A 17,395-nucleotide genomic window follows, 5' to 3' on the forward strand; every position below is an offset into this window, starting at 1 on the left:
GGGAGAAGCTACTTATAGTAAATAGTCAAGAAACCGAAAAGGAAAGTCTTGCCTTGAATAATACTACATTCCATTCACCTAAAATTGCACGTAAAAGTCTGGAAGTTCAGTGATCACTGGGTAAATGAAACTCTATGTTTTTCCCAGGGACTATCCTGATGGTGAATCTAAAGAAAATGTTCTGTGGTGGATCACAAAACATTTAGGTCTGGACGCTTGTCATTTAGAATCATGCCTACAGGTTCCCATTCCTAATAGGGTGATTTGATGAGAACATCTTTACTAGAACATATGTGAAAACCTGATTAAAATATTCCTCAGCGCTCCAAATCAGGTTACCACTGTAATATTATTACATAGATAGAAGAGTCCTATATGCAGTTTGTGATCAATTCTTTATTTTTCATTATCTCAAAAAAGTGTTTTGATTGTAGCCACAGCTTTAGGATTTTTCTGTAGTTTCATTGAAACATGGACAATAATATTGTATTGGTGACTTGATTTGGAGTGCTGAGTAATATTGTATCGTATTCATGAGCAAGTTGATTGCCTAACAAAGGGTCTGTGGTGGCTGTTTCCTCATACTCCCATTTTTCTTGTTTTCCTTTTGGAACTAATCAAACACACTGAAGTTTTAACCGCGGTATTGGCTGTCCCAAACAGTGTTTGTAAGTCATTTGATATGTGAGAAACTCTAATGCAGTTGATAAAAGATAGGAGCTATGAGTCAAAACCATGTGATTTACGCTTCCTAAGATGAAGTTGAGCAGAGGCCAGGTCGTTGGGCATGGGTGTAGATATGTCTGTGATTGTGTTCCGCTCCATTTTCTTGTGCTATACAAGCCCAACTAGAATACATGAGCTTAGGTGGTGAATGGTTGTTTGGAGGAAATTCAGATAGCTCCCTTGAGAGCTATCTCAACAATCTTATCTGCTTTCCCAAACCTTCCAGACACCCATGCTCGCCCGGACTCCTACTTGCACATATTCCATGCATGAGGAAAACCAGATCTGGTAGTCGAACCTTCTCCTACATTGCTCCTAAAACTTGGAGTGACCTGCTACTACACGTGAGAGCCTCCTCCTTCTCACTTCTCGAATTCTACAAGAAGGTGAAATTTGAGTAGTCCCACTAGACTATAGGTGTGGCTAGACTCACACCTGAACAGCGGCAGGATATCATCTTGTGTGATAGTGCGCTCTACAAATCTTCATAAAATAATATAACAAAGGTTTAAACAATGTACGGATACAGTATTATCTTTGGGGTTGACATCTCCTCTCTGACATTTTCACCAGAAATCTTGGCAACTTTTGTGGTTATGGGCGGGGCTCCAATCAGGAACTCATCAGCCATCTGAGCCAGTTTAACATCTGTAGTTATTTCCCTATTATGGAGTACAACCAAAGAAACAACAATAAAAGTGATCATCTTTGTGATGTGAACAATCAGCCTTCATATATGGCCTCCATTTCTCCGACAGCAAAACCTATTCATGTATTGAACTTCAGAAAAGTGTAGAGTCTATCTTTTATCCAGTCTAAATATTCACTACCATTTTTCAGGAAGCCTCCCTGGTTTTCTTCATTAGTCTCGTCTTTTCTCCTCACAGACCTGCAGGTACCAAGAGGTGCCAGCTCCAGCTGAGTCCACCCTTCCGGTCAATTATTAACAATAATGCAGTAGTCTCTTGTGAGGAAGGTACTCCAAGCCTGGATCAGCACAGGAACCAGGAGTATTTTACATTGCCCTCATTACTCCCTCTTAGGATCTTGGAAAGCTGAGAGTTTGCACCATAGTCCCAAGTGATGACTCCAGGCCCTTCGGGTCAGAAGCAATAGATGTGGACCATCTCATGAGAAATCCACTGCTTCAGAAATCCCTTGGTTGTCCCCCTGCCCCGGAAAGGTGGATGCCATGATCAACAGGTTTGACAGCTCTGGTCTGTCACATTATGAGAGACGTTCACTCACTATATTCCACTACCAGTTTTCAAGCTGCTGACCTCTCTCCTTGTTTTACACTAATTTATTGCTGTGTGTGGATATAAAGGACAGAGAGACTGCTCCTGCAGATCAGTCCTATTGCCAGTGGTGTGTACTCTGGTGTAACCAATTTATCAAAAAAACAAAAGTACACAGTTCCAGCCAATAGACTAGTACAAATATAAACAGTAAGTAATAGAGTCTATGAGTCTGCTCTTATTAGAACAAGAGCCCTCACTCACCAAATGGTGACATGCTTCATCATCGGGCTTTTGCTCCTCGTCAGGCCAGCACTGCAATGCCTGACGGACCCCTCGTGGGGGCTCTTTGCCAGAGATCTTTTGAGTGTAAAGAATGCCGGTAGCTGAGTGCTAGTATTTGGGATTGGTATATGGGTATGTGAAAATAAAAATGTCTAGAGGTCTGAAAATATTGTATTTAATCAACCCAGACCCCTGTCATGCTTAAAAGCAGAGTGTGGGTAAGGATTAGAAGTAATGTCTAGTCCACCCTCAGAAAAAAAAACTGTCAGTCACTGAATTAGGGGAATGTGGAGAGTTATACAGAACTAACTATACTTCTATCATCGGGGTCAACATGTTTCTCGCAAAAAATGTCTGTTAAGATCGGTGCGATTCGTCAGGACCAAAAAACGTACCTAATCCCCATGTTATAACCCAATACGGGATTTCTTCGTACCACAAAAACCCTCCTTGTATTAAAGGATGGGCCCCATCAGGATAGCGATAAGCATCAGTGGTCCAGGCTTGCATAGTCAACCCGCTCGTGTGGCCACTGGGTGGATAACCTACCCCTGCTCCGTGTCCCAGAAAAAGTGTTGGGTTTTAACATGGGGATTAGGTACGTTTTTTGGTCCTTACCTCAAATCTTGAATCTTGTGGTTCTAAAATAAATTTTCTATATAAAAAATATTGGCCTGGAGTCTTTGAGTGTGTGTTCCTGATTTATTGCCTGTGTTTGTACAACAAATGCTTAACAGTACCCTCTGATAAGCCTACTGCTCGATCACACTACCACAAAATAGAGCATTAGTATTATCTAATTTTGCAAACATGGCTTTAGGCCTACCCTATGTAGCCAGACTACTACAGTGGTAACCCTGAAGTGCAACCTTCCAAAATAATATTTTTAACATGTAAATACTTCTCTTTTGAATATTAATAAGCCACCTGTATGTAAACCTTGTAGTCCACAAGGTAGAGTGCATGGTATTGTAAAGTGGAACATGTAGAAAATTAATATTACCATCTCTGTACAGTAATAAGGCCCAATAAAGCTATTTTCACAGTGGCATGCCTAGGTAGAAAACCAGAGTGCAAATTAAAATACTAATACTGCTAGCCCAGGAAGGGGACCAGCTAGAAAGATCATTACACAACTATGTTTTATTTAAAAAAATTAAAATACACTTTAATAGTGAAGTCTGATTTTAAAAGTAACTTTTAGAAAATTAATGTTTATCTCTTATAATGATGAATGGCTAAGTATCATAAGAATCTACCAGCTCTCAGCCTGTTCTCCAACCTCAAATAGGTGTGACTGAGGTGTGAAATGCCTCCCAGGAGCAAACAATAGTTTGACCTGAATGGGCACCAGTGACTCCTCTTTGCTCAACAGAATTTGCAGGGTGAGATCTGTGGGCCTCCTTTTGAGAGCATAGTGTCAAATTCTGCTTTACAGGTCGGTTGAGTCACATGACACGTGGCACATTTGGAATAAGAATAGGATGTTGAGACAGTTCTTATGAATCCCCTGTCTGATTGCCAAATGATCTTACTTTTGCCCTACCAGGTTGCTGGGTTTGTTGTGGATACATTCCCTGCTTCAAACTGTATCTTAGTGTTATATGTGTGAGGACACTAGGATTATCATAGTACACTCTGGTCTCTCATCCCTAGCCTCGGAGCCCAAGTTTAGTGTGGTGGACGACCTTTGCCATCTTGGATTTGCCCTTATATATTGCGTTTTTGGACCTTCTTGCAGTATGGCAAACAGGAACTACTGCAAAAGTAGGTAGGTCAGGGCCTGAGAGTCTACCCCATAGGTTTATGATTGTCAAGAGTCACCCCTAGCTAGTGCCAGGTGTAAATGTAGCAGCCACATGCTCCATCTTCAGAACACTTTCTGGGCCTACAGAAGATCAGAAAAGGACTGGACCTGCTGTCTGTGACCTGAGAGGAGCACTAAAGGACTGAACCTGCTCTCTCTTGGACCCAGGACAAAGAAAGTGGATTGTAAGGGCCAGTTGACTGCAGGAGGCCTTTTCCTGGAATTACTCAACTGAGCAGTGGCAACTGGACCTGGGCTGGTCCCCAGTGTTGCCCTTTGGCTGACACCCTGTGAGTTTCTAAGTGCCCAACTACCCCAGCTCCTGAGACCCTTAGAAGCGCACTCCTGTGGTTGAATAGGATGAAAAATATTATGTCAGAAGGTAAAACCTTTGACCAGGACCAACTTGCTGGTGTACCTGACTACGGTCGGCCTGAAATCGTGCTTAGGTCCCAGTCTACCGCAAGTATAGATTATCATTGTCTTTGTGCTTTTTGTTGCTATGTGTACCACAAATTCTACTAATTCATATCCCTGGTTCCCTTTATTAGATTGTTGTCATCTTTGTGTCAATTTTTTTATTAAATTATGTTCTATGTTTCTAATTTGGTTTGGGAATTTTATTATTTTATTATTATGTATAATTTAGACATGATTACTGTTTTAGTGCTGCATAAATACTTTACACATTGCCCAAATTTAAACCTATATGCTCTGCTCCATAGCTACCAGGGGGTTGAGCTCAGCTTAATTTAGTGACTTTAAGGGTGCATCCTGACAAGAGTTGTGATTATTCCTTGAAGTGAGCAGTCACCCACCCCACATAATCCAGTTTCTTTCACCAGCCATAAGCAAGTGAGTCTTGGCCCTGGTCCAAGAGGAGGAGTTCAGCCCGAACTACCACAAAAATGTGCAAGAGTTTGTTCATTCAGAAGGGGCAGTGACTGTGACGCTCTTGCAGGAAGCACATACAGCTGAAATATGTTAAGCTGACTTGTTCATGGCATCACAAGTTACATATGCATTTCTTTTTTGATTTCAGTGGAAGATGTGAGGCTCAGGATGAAAAAGTACTTGATCATCATTGTTGGTGTAAGAAATGAATGTCCTTATATCTCTTGGACCTTTGGGTGTTTCCTTATTGTTTCTCTGTATTTTTTTGCCCTGGCCTTTGTGTACATTGGGAAATTGTGTAGACTGATGTCACTAACATGAGTGGCACTTTTATTGGATCTGGTATCTCATCTTCGGAGATGACTGATGATTTGGATTGGCAATACAGTACAGTAGCACTATCTAGTGCCCAAGGTGTGATTTGCTATTTTTTTTAAATATATTCTTGTGCTTAACAATACTTCAAAATGAGGACTGAGTCTGTAAAAGTGTTACCAAAAGTGAGTTCCGTCTGGTGTGTGTTTCCTCCATCTCCACAATTAATTCCTGCTTCAAAATCAGCAGCCAAGACTTTGGGAATAGGTGAAGTTGAATGTGAGGAGGTGCTCCTATATGCCATCTCTGCATACTTTTATTTGACAGTCCGCACTCTACATCCAAATCCGTGGCTATAAAAGCACAGTGGGAGTGGAGCGAGAACTCAATGCAAGGGAGTACAAATGCTTGTGTTTTACTAGTGAAAATTGTTCACTTTGTTCTGGTATCAATCGACACAGTGGTGCTTTATCTTGCTCTCTGTTGCATTAAATAGTTTCTTGAAGAAAATAAAACTAAAGTAAAAATCATGGTGTGTGTCAGGCTAAGAATTGCCACTGAGATAAGATGATTCCACTTCCAGGTCTGTGTAGCTGGGACTTGAAGTCAAACTGCTGTGTCTAGATATTCATTTGGGACCGCGGGAGGGATTGGTCACTGCACTTTTTTTTTATCTCTGCAGCCTTCATTGGTCCTGGCCCCTTGATATACGTCGGCAAAAAAATAGTTGTCCAGAGATTTTCTTTTTTGTTTTTGTATCATTAGAGAAGTAATTTAGCTTGGGTAAACATTGCTACAAAGAGATGATTTTATCTGAATGACATTTTTAAAAATGGCGGATGTGTTGCAGTGATGATGTAATATTTCAGGAACCATGAGACATATATAGTTCATTTTAGTGTCAAAACATAGGTTTTGGGGGTTAAGTAGTCTTATAGAGACCAAAATAACTCTTTACCTCCTGACAGAGTGTTGTTAACTACAAAATCTGAGGACCCATACAACAAAGAAAAATGTGTCATATGTCAAACTAATCCGAAAGTAAAGCTAACATCAACTGCGGCTGGACAGAAGAGAGTTTGGGATGCTGCAGAAATTCAGCAAGACGAAGTTCATAAAAGTCTGCATACGACTTTTAGCACCCATCAGTTTCAATGGAAAAACCTTGTCAAACAATAGCAGAAACCAGTGAATCACAACACGGATCTGAGTCTTCTGAGAAAGCGATGACGACCAAACCCAATGCCCATCTACTTAGAAGATTGATGGCTACCCCTCGTCCACCTCCAACATCTGATCAGAAAGCAGAGGATCTTCAATGTATTTGTGGTTTAGCCAGAACACGGGCCAAAGAGATTGACGAAAGAACAAAGTACAGAGTATCTGAATCTCAAAGAGCAAACATGTTTTTATCTGCAGATAGTTTCTTCCAAGGTGAAGTTTTCAGCCAAGTAGCTGATCTAAATAGCAAGATGAGTGTATTTGCAGCAGATTTGTATAACCACCCGAACTGCATGCATGCATATATTTGAAAATATGCATGTTTAATGAGCTCCCAGCAACAGCATAACCGCCAGCCTTCAGATAAGTATGCACTCTTTGAAAAAGCAAATTAAGTTTTAAAGCCACTCGAGTGCTGGCTATGGGTTTACCCTCAGTGAGATCAGAGAAATAATGGTCAACACTGATGCTACTGTATTGATCCATAATAATCAAATTAAGATATTTCTGGTGAGAATGTAAAATGACAGAATTTGTTTTTGTCACTCTAGCAAAATGAATGAGCTACTTATTGTGTTTTCAGTTGATTTGACTGCTGTAGTTCTTGCTACCAAAATAAGATCACAGGATGCAGTAAAATCATCAGGAACCATTTTAAGAAACGTCCTGAAAGATTTTGGACTTAATGACACATTTTATGATGCCCCAGAGCTCTGCAAATCACTGGAGTCTACAAGAATGCCTGGTGTTGTCTTAATATTTTTTACATCATTGTTTAATATCAGAAAAGCAAAACTGTTACAAACTAAAGTTCTTGAGTTTGAACAGACGCCAACAACATTGATGATGGCTTTGAAGATGTAAGTGAAGAAGTGGAAGACAATCCCATGAACCGACAAGCTTATGCTGTGCAAATGTACTGTCTTTTCCAAATCATGTTTTGTGACTCACATCACGGCAAAAGGAAAACTCTGCTACCCATGACTGCCCACGCAACCTATGACATGTGCAAAAGTAGAGAGCTAATCACTTCAATGAATGTATCAACAAGTTATAATGACATAGTATGAAGCAGGAACTTGTAAGCAGCTCATGCTGTCAAATCTGGTAAATCTGACAGCACACCACTTCTAAGTCACTTTCCCAGGAAACAATTGCTGCTCTTGATAATTTTGATTTTGAAGACAGCTCTTCCTAGTCTGGATCAGCCGGCAAACATGATACTGCCATTGTGATTTTTCAAGACTGTAGCAATGAAGTAGCTGCTGGAAAACAATCTGTCAGCAGTAGACATAAACAAATGAAGCTGCAAACTTATAACTCAGCTGCCTTGCTAACATGTGCAAAATCACTACACAACATCAACACGCCCCTGTTTACCAGAAAGGCTCAAAGTGGCTGCAGATATGCATCTTCTTTTACAAGATGTGCTGTCCTCAAAGCTGATTTCCCTGAATTTATCATATTGCTTATTCGGTGCTGACTGAAGGATGAAGAAAAGCCAGTTCCTCTGTGGGCTGGAATTCATGCTCTAATCTCCCAGCATAACGTCCCACTGAAGAAGGTTGGGTTTTTTACCAGTAATACCATCTCCAGTCCCAAGCTACACAACAGTATACACTGCTCTAAAATTTCCAAAATGTGCGTGCTCAGCTTGGAGACCAGCCTATCTTGCCAATTTTCTGCGAAGAAGGTGTTATCCATATTGTAGCTGACATTTCTAGGAGCAGTCCAGAAGACTTTGATGATTTTTATCTAATGATGGGCATTTTCCACTTGACAAAAGTTGTGTTGCAGTGTGCAGGAAGTTATCTCTGTGGATGTGGCATAGACAATGCACATATTGAGGCTAAAATCTTTGGAAGCAAAACTGTCCAGTCAGTATTGAGCGGAGCTCCTTATGTTTATTTGTTACAAGGTATGTTAATCATAGTTGAGGCTATAGAAACATTGCACTGGAATGCTTTGTAGAACAAAAATGACAAATTAGATTTAGCCTACCTTATCTCAGATGTGAACAGGGCACAGGGTGTATTTCATTCAAAAGACATAATGCAAAGCCAGGCAATGTTCAATACACTCAGTTCCAAATCAGAAAACCTGAAAAACAAGTTCTTAGAGTTTGTCAAAGAATGCGAAGAAAAATCAGAACTTTGCAAGTACTGGGAAAATGTTTTACACATGATAGCTCTAGTGAAAAACTTGGTACATGCTGATCAGGAAGGTGATTGGGAGCTGCACGTGAAGACTGTGGGGTCACTGATTACTCTGTTTCGCGAATTCTATTGCATAAACTACCTGAGATATGAGTCCTGGTGTTTGGAAAGAGTGAAGAAGCTAGAGGTTGAAAAACCATACCTCTACAGAAAATTAATCAAAAGACATTTTGTGGTGAAAGAGAGGTTCAATGCGTTGGCTCCAGATATGAAACTGGAAAAGACGATCCAGAGATCACAGAAAAGATCCAAGGAAATAGTTGGTCAGACATGTAAAAGTGAATATGTTGCTCAATGGCGGCTAGTTTACCATGATGTCCTTTTTATTTGCAATGTTTTGAGAGAGATGACAAATTCAAAATTAATGGACCATCGTAAAACTGTTCCTCACCATGAATTTGTGGGAAAGAGAGGGGAACATTTTAATAAACACGTTGACAGCCTTCTTCATTTCATGCTGCAGCAAGGAAACCCCTTTGAAATGACTGAGCGTGTGCGACTGCACAACTTTGTGACCAAACAATATGTGGATAACAATAAAAAGACTCATCTATTAGATGTCCTGGAACATGAATCGAAACTATACAGAGAACTGAAGCAGGAGGGATTTGTATTGAAAGAGAAGGCTGTTAGACATAATCACTAAAGCTAAACTTCCATGCTTTAATTGCCATGGTAAGAGTTTCATCCAACCAGCCACTACAAAACAAGCTACAAAAAATTGCTTTCGCAAGCCCATAGAGAGATGGATGTATCAAAACAAAGGGGTGAGTTTATCAAGGACATTCTGTTGCATGATTTTCTTGCAACAAACGCATTATTTGATAGAGATGCTGCAACCAAATTAGTGAAGCACAAACTTGTACAAGAGCTCCAAAAAAAAACTTTCACCTGAAGAATTTCAATTTGAAAAGGTGTCCTCATTGAAAACTGTTGTTGTTGTGGACTATATGTCACAATTGGAATGGTCAAGATTTCATCCATGTGAAACTTCAGAGAGGTCATTCAGATTGTTCTGTAGATATCAAAGTCAGTGTGCCCCTTGGAAGAACTGCACATTGCATTTGACAGGTATTCTTGAACTAGCTGTCAAAGAATGTGAGAGAGTCAGACAAATGTCTACAAGTGAAACACTTGAGCTTGCCTCCACCACAAAATTCAACACCTACACCTGGGAAACTTGATCAGTTCTGGTCATCAACATCGAAGAAGATGAACTTGGAGATGCTAACTCGCCAAAACATTGCTGATGCATCAGTGAACACTGAAGTTTCGGTTGTTGCAAGTGGAATGATTGCCAGGAGTTGGTGCCTGCAGAGATATTCAAAAGATACGGGCCATATTGTTCAAGAACTTACCAGCAAATTGGAGGAAGCTGATATTTGTGTTGTGCTACATAGATTTGTTGCAATGTTCATACGTCAAGGATTGTCAGAGTTATGGATATTTTATGGAACAGGCAAGAAGAGAGACTAAATCCCTATTCATATTCTGTACAAGAAACTTGACCCAGAGATGTCCTGTTTTCTTATCAAGTCTCATATTCATATGGATGATGACACTGAGCAAAATTGGAACAAACCTTGGACCTTTAACTGCTGAACCTGTGAAGTTTCTGAAAGGATTTGCTGAGACAGTAGAAGAATGTGACTTTCAAGATATAGAAAAATACCTTGTGCATGGGTGGAAAACGAGTACTGACTGTCACACATTTGACGATCTTTGGTACAGTGAGTTCAAGAGATCAGTCCCACTAAGTGACCTGCCACTGACGTCATAGTCTGTGCGTGGACAATTTAAAAGAGCATTCTACTTGATCAGAAGATGTGTAAATGTTTTGGTTCATTCATATGTAGAGAAAGAAGCGCGTGAATTTTGTTGGGAAGATACTGATTGGGTGCTAAAACCTACGAAATTTCTAAAGCCTCTACCCACAGAACTTACACATACATGTACTTTCAAAACCTATGCTACAAAAAGATGTCCCTGTCAATATGCTCTTCTCAAATGTTCAACTTTCTGCAAATGTACCACAAGCGAATAACAAAACACATAAAGGAAATGAACTATGAAAATGTGTCTAAAACAGGGGTGGTAAAGATTATTTTTTTCCTATTCCGATCATAAACATTGTTTTGTGTATACATAAAAGGATTACAAACCATTATTATGTGTTTTATTTCTATATATGTCTTTTCTTCCTTTATTATAGCTGTCATTTTGGAAAATGGCAGAAGGGTTGCTCTGAGGAGTTATTTTCTGTCTCTACAAGACTACTTGACCCCCAAAACCTATGTTTTGACACCAAAATGAAGTATACAGGTTTCATGGTTCCTGAAATATTACATCATCACTACAACACATCCGCCATGTTTAAAAATGTCGTCCAAAAGAATTCGGCATGGATAAACAGTGTCTACCCAAGCTAAATTACTTCTCTAATGATCGTAAAACACAAACCAAAAATGACAATCTCTGGACAACTATTTTTTTACGGAGGTATGTCAGGGGCTGGGATTTTCAAAGGAACATTTTTTGGTGGCAGGCACGTTAGTTTCATATTCGTTTTCAGCTATTTTTTTGTTTTTTATGTCTTGCCACTTGCTCCCCCTTACGTTGTTGATGGGGCTGGCTGATTCCTTGGAGTTGATGGTGTGCTTCTGTTGCAGGTAGGGTTGCTACCTTTCAAAGAGAAAAATACTGGCCATTTGATAGTGTTTTAAGAGTCTGCAAAGACCCGAAGTGATACCAAATAAGGCTTTAGACAAAATTGTATATATTGCAGGTGTAAAAGCTCACTTGTGATTTCGAGTCAGACACCTAAAGAGATTACAGACCCCAGCTTACACGTTAGACAGTGAGGCACAACAAATGAAGGCTTTGCCACAGGTAGGGCATTTTTATTTCTTTTTTAAAGTTGTGCACGTTAATTCCAAACAAAAGCAGGCTGGCATCTAAATGATTCCCCACCACTAAATGGGGAACTGAATAAGTGATTGGATGCACTGCAGAAAAGAGAATTCACAGTAGTTTACAATCTCTTCAAAAAATTAACAAATTCATAAGGTCACAAAAAAACTGAAGAGGCAGGACAGGAAGAGGAGCTGGAAAAGGGAGCAGAACGGGTGCCCATCATGTTAATGTTGCTGGTGCTTGTGCCCCCCTCGTACATGTTGAAGGAGTGGGATCCACAGAGGCAAGCTGGTGTGTCTTGGAGCTGTGGTTAGGAGGCCGACCCACCATAGCAACTAGGGTGCATCAACAGCCCAAGAATTTTTACACAGCTGGCCCTGCAACTAGGGTTGCCACCTGGCCTGTTTTCTACCGCACCACTGTCATTTTAATGTCCCACCGCTACAAAAATAAGCAAAATCACAATTTTTAGCCCTGTTCTGTACATACCTCAAACTGCCAAAATAAACAAAATCACTTTTAAATGTGTCCTAGAATTGCGTTAATGATCCATGAGTATTAATCAAAGTAAACAAAGACAGAAAAGTAATGTTAAAAATGATTAAATGCTGCTCTAATCATGTCTCGAGAGTGCTTGCTTGAGCGAGTGGATGTAATGTGACCAGCACGACTGAGATGGATATGCAAACCGGTCTCCTCTAGTTTTTAGGTTATCCCAAATGGCAACAAGATTAGGTTGCAATATTTATTTTCCTAGAAAAAAATGGTGAATATGTGACAAAGCGCCGTTCTATATTTATTTACAGTGTGCATTCTTTTTTTCCAGATGTGTACAGCAGCATATTCACACTGAACGCTCATCGTCGCTTGTCTCCGAGTCATTCATTCGTCGTGTCTTGAAGAATGCTGAGCCTATTGGCCAGCAGGCAGCAACATGGACCTCAGCTTTAGTGAAATACCAGCAGATGTTGAAAAGTCTTCTGATGTGTGCTTTAGCACGTGTTGCAAAACGATCATTCACTGCAGGCCTACAAGGGAGTGCCTGAGGCTTTTGTGCTTTCCGCTGTGTATTTGCCGTAGGTGGAGACCTATTGTAGCTTCATTGTATTGCTTGTGCTGACAGCTTCCTCCCCTAAGCACACCTTGTGCATGATGAACAAGGGACTGGGAGAGGGTATATAAGGTTTGCAGACATAATTAGAACATACATTTTTAAAAGTCACTGTGAAAGGGAGTACTGCAAAGTATCTTGTTTAGCTGAGCCTTGTTCTGATAGGATGCTGTTTAGTGTTATTTTCCTTTTGCTCTACACCATGCATTCAGGTACTAAAGGTAGGTGCCAAACAGGTACTGCTGCACAGTTTTTGTCATCATCTAACAGACCAGTGTTACAGGTCACTTTCATTAAGTCAGGTTAAATTAGTGTGCATTAAAGTGTTGCAGGATTGTACCTGTGTTTTAATTGATGATGTTTACCTAATTATCTAACTGTATATTATAGAGCAACTTGCATATGAGCTGATACAGTTATTGAGAGAAGTGAGAGTAGGTCCCAGCAGGCAAATGGATAAGACATTTCTAAAACTGGGATAATGAAAGCTTTCAGCTAAAGGAAAATAAAAAAAAAGTGTACCCCTCTTTTGCCCAGACCTGTTGTCTCACTGAGCTGTGAAGTGATGGGTGCTCATGATTTAAAACAAATAAATGTGCAACCGGCAATGCAGGACGCAAGCTGTCACAGAACCCTGCATGTCTGTCTTGCTCTTAGGTTTCCTCGTCTGCACTCGGGAAGGCGGGACACAGTGGTGGGAGTCATACTTGCAATCTGCCAGGTGGTGGACCAGGGTTGGATGTGTGTATATAGGGCAATCTGGCAGTGACAGATAGTCTGCTCTGATAGGCCAGTGCATGTGCCGTTGTATAGGTCTCGCCTAGGCAGCGCATGCGCTGTCTCTTTGAGACATGCTGTTTCTACATTCTGGGCTTCACCACGCCCGCTACTTTCCATTCGTTCAACTGTGTGCCTTTCAAAATTCCTTTAATTTCTGTGGTGAATTAGTCACATTTGTTTCTCCTTTCTGTGTGTTGTTCCCGCCAATGGCGACTGGCTCTCCAAGGCCACCGCACGGACAAACGTTGTACAGGACAAAAGAGGACAGAACCGCTCACGTTTACTTCTGCCATCCGTGATATTATTCGGGTGCGCTTACGGGGTCTTCAGTACTTGTTCATTGCCACCATAGTTGGGAGATATGTGTTAACGTTTCTTTTTCATGTTATCAAACTGTTTACTTCTGGCATCTGTGATGTCATTCTGGTGCACATACAGGGTCTACAGTACTTGCACATTGCCACCGCTGTTGGAGGATATGTGCTTTTTGTATTTCTTTGGTAGGACGTGTGCATTTTTTGGTCTTTTCAAGGGTGAGTGTGCCTGCCTTGGATTTCAGACCTGGCAACACGAGTGGCAAGGTGAGACGCTGTCGTGGTGCCCGTGCCTTTAAAGCGAGCACAGAGTGTCTATGGGGCGGCACGCCAGCTGCCCCGGTGCCCCCTTGCAGAGCCCGCATGTGCTGCACCCCCTGCTATTGTCGTTAGTGTGGCTGCAGCCTGTGGCCGATAAGGTACAGTAGTCTGTGTCTGCATGAGGTGGGGGAATTGCAGAGTGTAGTATGTTATATTCCAAGTCTCCCGTTGTTAGTTACACCTGCTGTGTCCCTCCCATATTCCCATATTGCTGTTGCTTATATTATTTTTCAGCAGCACTCCACAAGTGCATATGTTTTTACAGTTCTCTCCCCTCGTGTGCTTCCCACAAGGCCAAACATAACCCTGCCCAGTGCTCTGTGTTGCTATGCTTTACGTTTCTCCAGAGTTGTGTGCTCGCTCCCTTGTCTGCTTTCCCACTTAACCCGCCACTTAACACTTAATCCTGAGCTCATTTCTTTCAGCTCAGGTGCTTCCAGATCCCTGAAATCCTCCGGACCCCCACGCCGCGCTCTATGTTGCACTTAATGCGCCATTTCTCCTTGGCGTCTGACGGGTACACTCTGTAGTCACTTTATACTTCTGTGCTTAAAAACACTGGAAACAAAGCGTACATCTTTCTTAGTAACTTTATCCTACATGGTGTCGAAGGTATACTTTATCTGTGCATGTCCCATCCTCAAATTATTTGCGGTTACTTTTTGGTTGTTGGGTGTGGACGATGTTACTGCTACGCTTATACAAAAATAAGCACATGCTTGTTGGGAAAGTGGTTTATTTATTTTTGGAGTGTCTCAAAGTGCTGAGTAAAAAACACCCAAAGTCTGTTTACTTTCTTTGGAGCAAAGTCTGTCCTTCCTATAACCCCCGTTTCCTTTTTTTTGCAGTTTTATATACACCGAAAAGTGCTTCGACGCCTCCGCAGGCGCTACATAAATACAATTACAATACAATACAATACAAAATAGCACATATAATGAAGAAGGCTAACACTGGTGAATTTTTATTTTTATTTTTGCAGTTTGGTAGAGCGCTTACAATGAAGAATGCTAGCACGGATGAATTGTGCATACATTGCAGAAGCAATAATACACTGTTGTATTTAAAGAAGAAGCAGCAAATAATCGAAGCGCTTTACACAAACAACAGTTACATTACACAAGGTGACGCGCATGGGGAGATTGTGATTTGCCCAGAATCGCAGTATGTTGAGCTAATGCTGAGACTCGAACTTGGTTCCCCGGGTTCATAGCAGCTCTAAGTGTAACGCCACATCCTCCCCTTCTTTCGTCTAGAGACCCCACCTGTTGTGCGAGGTCTAACAATGTGAGCAGAGATAGACTCTCACATGGCACAGGAAAGTGTACGTAAAAAGTCAGGTGGAAAAGAAAACGATGGCTTGAGTCTGGCGAGAGAAACGAACAGCTCTCATTAGCAGTAAGACAAACATTGACAAAGCCATTGTGAACCATGCTGCTTTGGCTAGTAAAACGAGCATTGCAAGCCAATAGGTTTTTTCCTATCCAAGAACATTGGGTTTGTCAATGTGTTTTAACCATGCTGCCATGGCTAGTAAAACAAGTATTGGCAAGCCAACAGGTCTTCCCTATGCAATAGCTATTGGGTTTGTCAGTGTCTTTTAACCATTGACAAAGCCAATAGCTCTGCGTAAGGGAGACCTATTGGTTTTTCCAATGCTTGTTTGGTGTTTGTGGGCGTGTTTATGGTCTGTAGGTTTTATTGATGATTTCTCTGCTGTTACTACAAATATTGCCCGTAGAAGGCGCAAGTGCATGCAGTCTCCTTGCTTGAAAAATACTTGTACAACATCTCCTTCCAAGTTTAAAACTGTTCCAATTTGAGGATGTGGGCCATATTTTTTGCTATCTAATTTACTAATAGATTCCACTTTAATCTTGGTAACAGGAATATTTTCTATCCCAGTAGGACTCTGTGATCATCCGACTGGTCCTTAGGGTTCTCTTTATGTGGGCAGAACACCATGTTTCAAATTCTTGTGCTTCCTTTCACAAATTATTCTTATTAGGCACTTTATAGTCTGTTGGTTTGTTTAATACAAACAGATTAAAACTGCCAATAAATTGAAGCCCAGGACCATAAACAAGTTCTCCTGTCATCACGAGTGATGTGGAAACTCTGTTTTGGATTTCAGTACTGTAGTATGATACTTAGGCCCACCAGATTTACTAATATTTCATTCAACGCAAAGCAGCAGCCTAAGTTGCTGCACTGTCTTGTGTCAAAGGGAGAGAGGAAAATGCACCATATCCTCTAAGATTTCATGCTTTTTTCTCCTCTCCTCCACTACTGGGGCACTTTTGGCTGCCATGCGACAATATACACACCATTGCCCCATAGTGTAAGGGTGTGTGAATTCTCTAAAGCATAGGTTTTGTACTGCAAGGGGACCCTTTCAGTATAAAAACAACCATTTAAGACTTTTTGTACGTGTGCTGTACATGCAAAGTTAATTAAATAAGGAGAAGTAAGAACATTTCTCCTCGTTATGCCTAGTTCGAGGTGGCATAAGGTTTTGGTGCAAATCCCTGTCTACGAATGTTAGTAGATAGTAAGCAAGTAACATTTATTGCATAGTTACTTAAATCCGTTGCAGAATACACAAAGCAATACAAACAATTTATAAAATGTAATGCTAGCTAAATAAAAAGAACATTTTAAATCAGATTTCAAAGAGAAGCTTAAGGGGCAGAACATATATAACCTGGCAGCATTTGTTAGAACCTGTGCCGCGCCTGGGCTCAAGTTGCCTTTTGAGGCCAAGAATGCTATTGAGTAATTAGGACGTCTTATAGAGCTGCCTTGCTCATAGTTGCAGGCTAGGGCCCCTCTCTGGGGACCCAGCTAAGAGCCAAAAGCCAAGGAGCCAAGGTACCATGCAAGAAATAGATAATGGCTGAGAATAGCTTGTGCATTCCTTAATAGCGGAGGCTTCAGCAGTTAAGCCAGAGAGCTCATTCATTTGCTCTGCACCTCGTAGTGCTGCCTGGTGCGTGGTTCTGAACCAAAGCCCATCGCTGGGGGTCCATATACAAAAGCCAGTAGCCAAAGGGCCAAACGACCAATGCAAAGAACATACAAGGATCAAAAGTGACATGTGCATTCCTTAATGGCAGATGCTTCAACAATTTAGCTCACAGTGCTATGTGCAACTCACAAAGCTGTTCAACGGCAGGCAGCCCATGGTAAAACTCTGCGCTCAGGGCCCATATACAAGTATTGCAGGACCTCCACACGGCCGTCCTTCAAGTTTG

General features: G+C 41.2%; 1 protein-coding gene across 8 annotated transcripts in view; it reads left to right on the forward strand.

The window, feature by feature from the left end:
• STAT1 (signal transducer and activator of transcription 1) overlaps positions 1 to 13,252 on the forward strand; it is a 533,280-nt gene extending 520,028 nt beyond the window's left edge. For 4 of the 8 annotated variants that reach the window (XM_069225879.1, XM_069225884.1, XM_069225881.1 and 1 more), the window contains 2 exons: positions 5,099 to 5,148; positions 12,442 to 13,252. In XM_069225879.1, the coding sequence (XP_069081980.1) occupies positions 5,099 to 5,110 (12 nt within the window). In that variant the 3' untranslated portion in view covers positions 5,111 to 5,148; positions 12,442 to 13,252. The remainder of the gene's footprint in view (positions 1 to 5,098; positions 5,149 to 12,441) is intronic. The other 4 variants (XM_069225877.1, XM_069225882.1, XM_069225883.1 and 1 more) reach the window with 1 other exon arrangement.
• The last annotated feature ends 4,143 nt before the right edge of the window (positions 13,253 to 17,395 follow it).

Source organism: Pleurodeles waltl, chromosome 3_1, assembly GCF_031143425.1.
Source record: "Pleurodeles waltl isolate 20211129_DDA chromosome 3_1, aPleWal1.hap1.20221129, whole genome shotgun sequence".
Lineage (NCBI taxonomy): Eukaryota > Metazoa > Chordata > Amphibia > Caudata > Salamandridae > Pleurodeles > Pleurodeles waltl.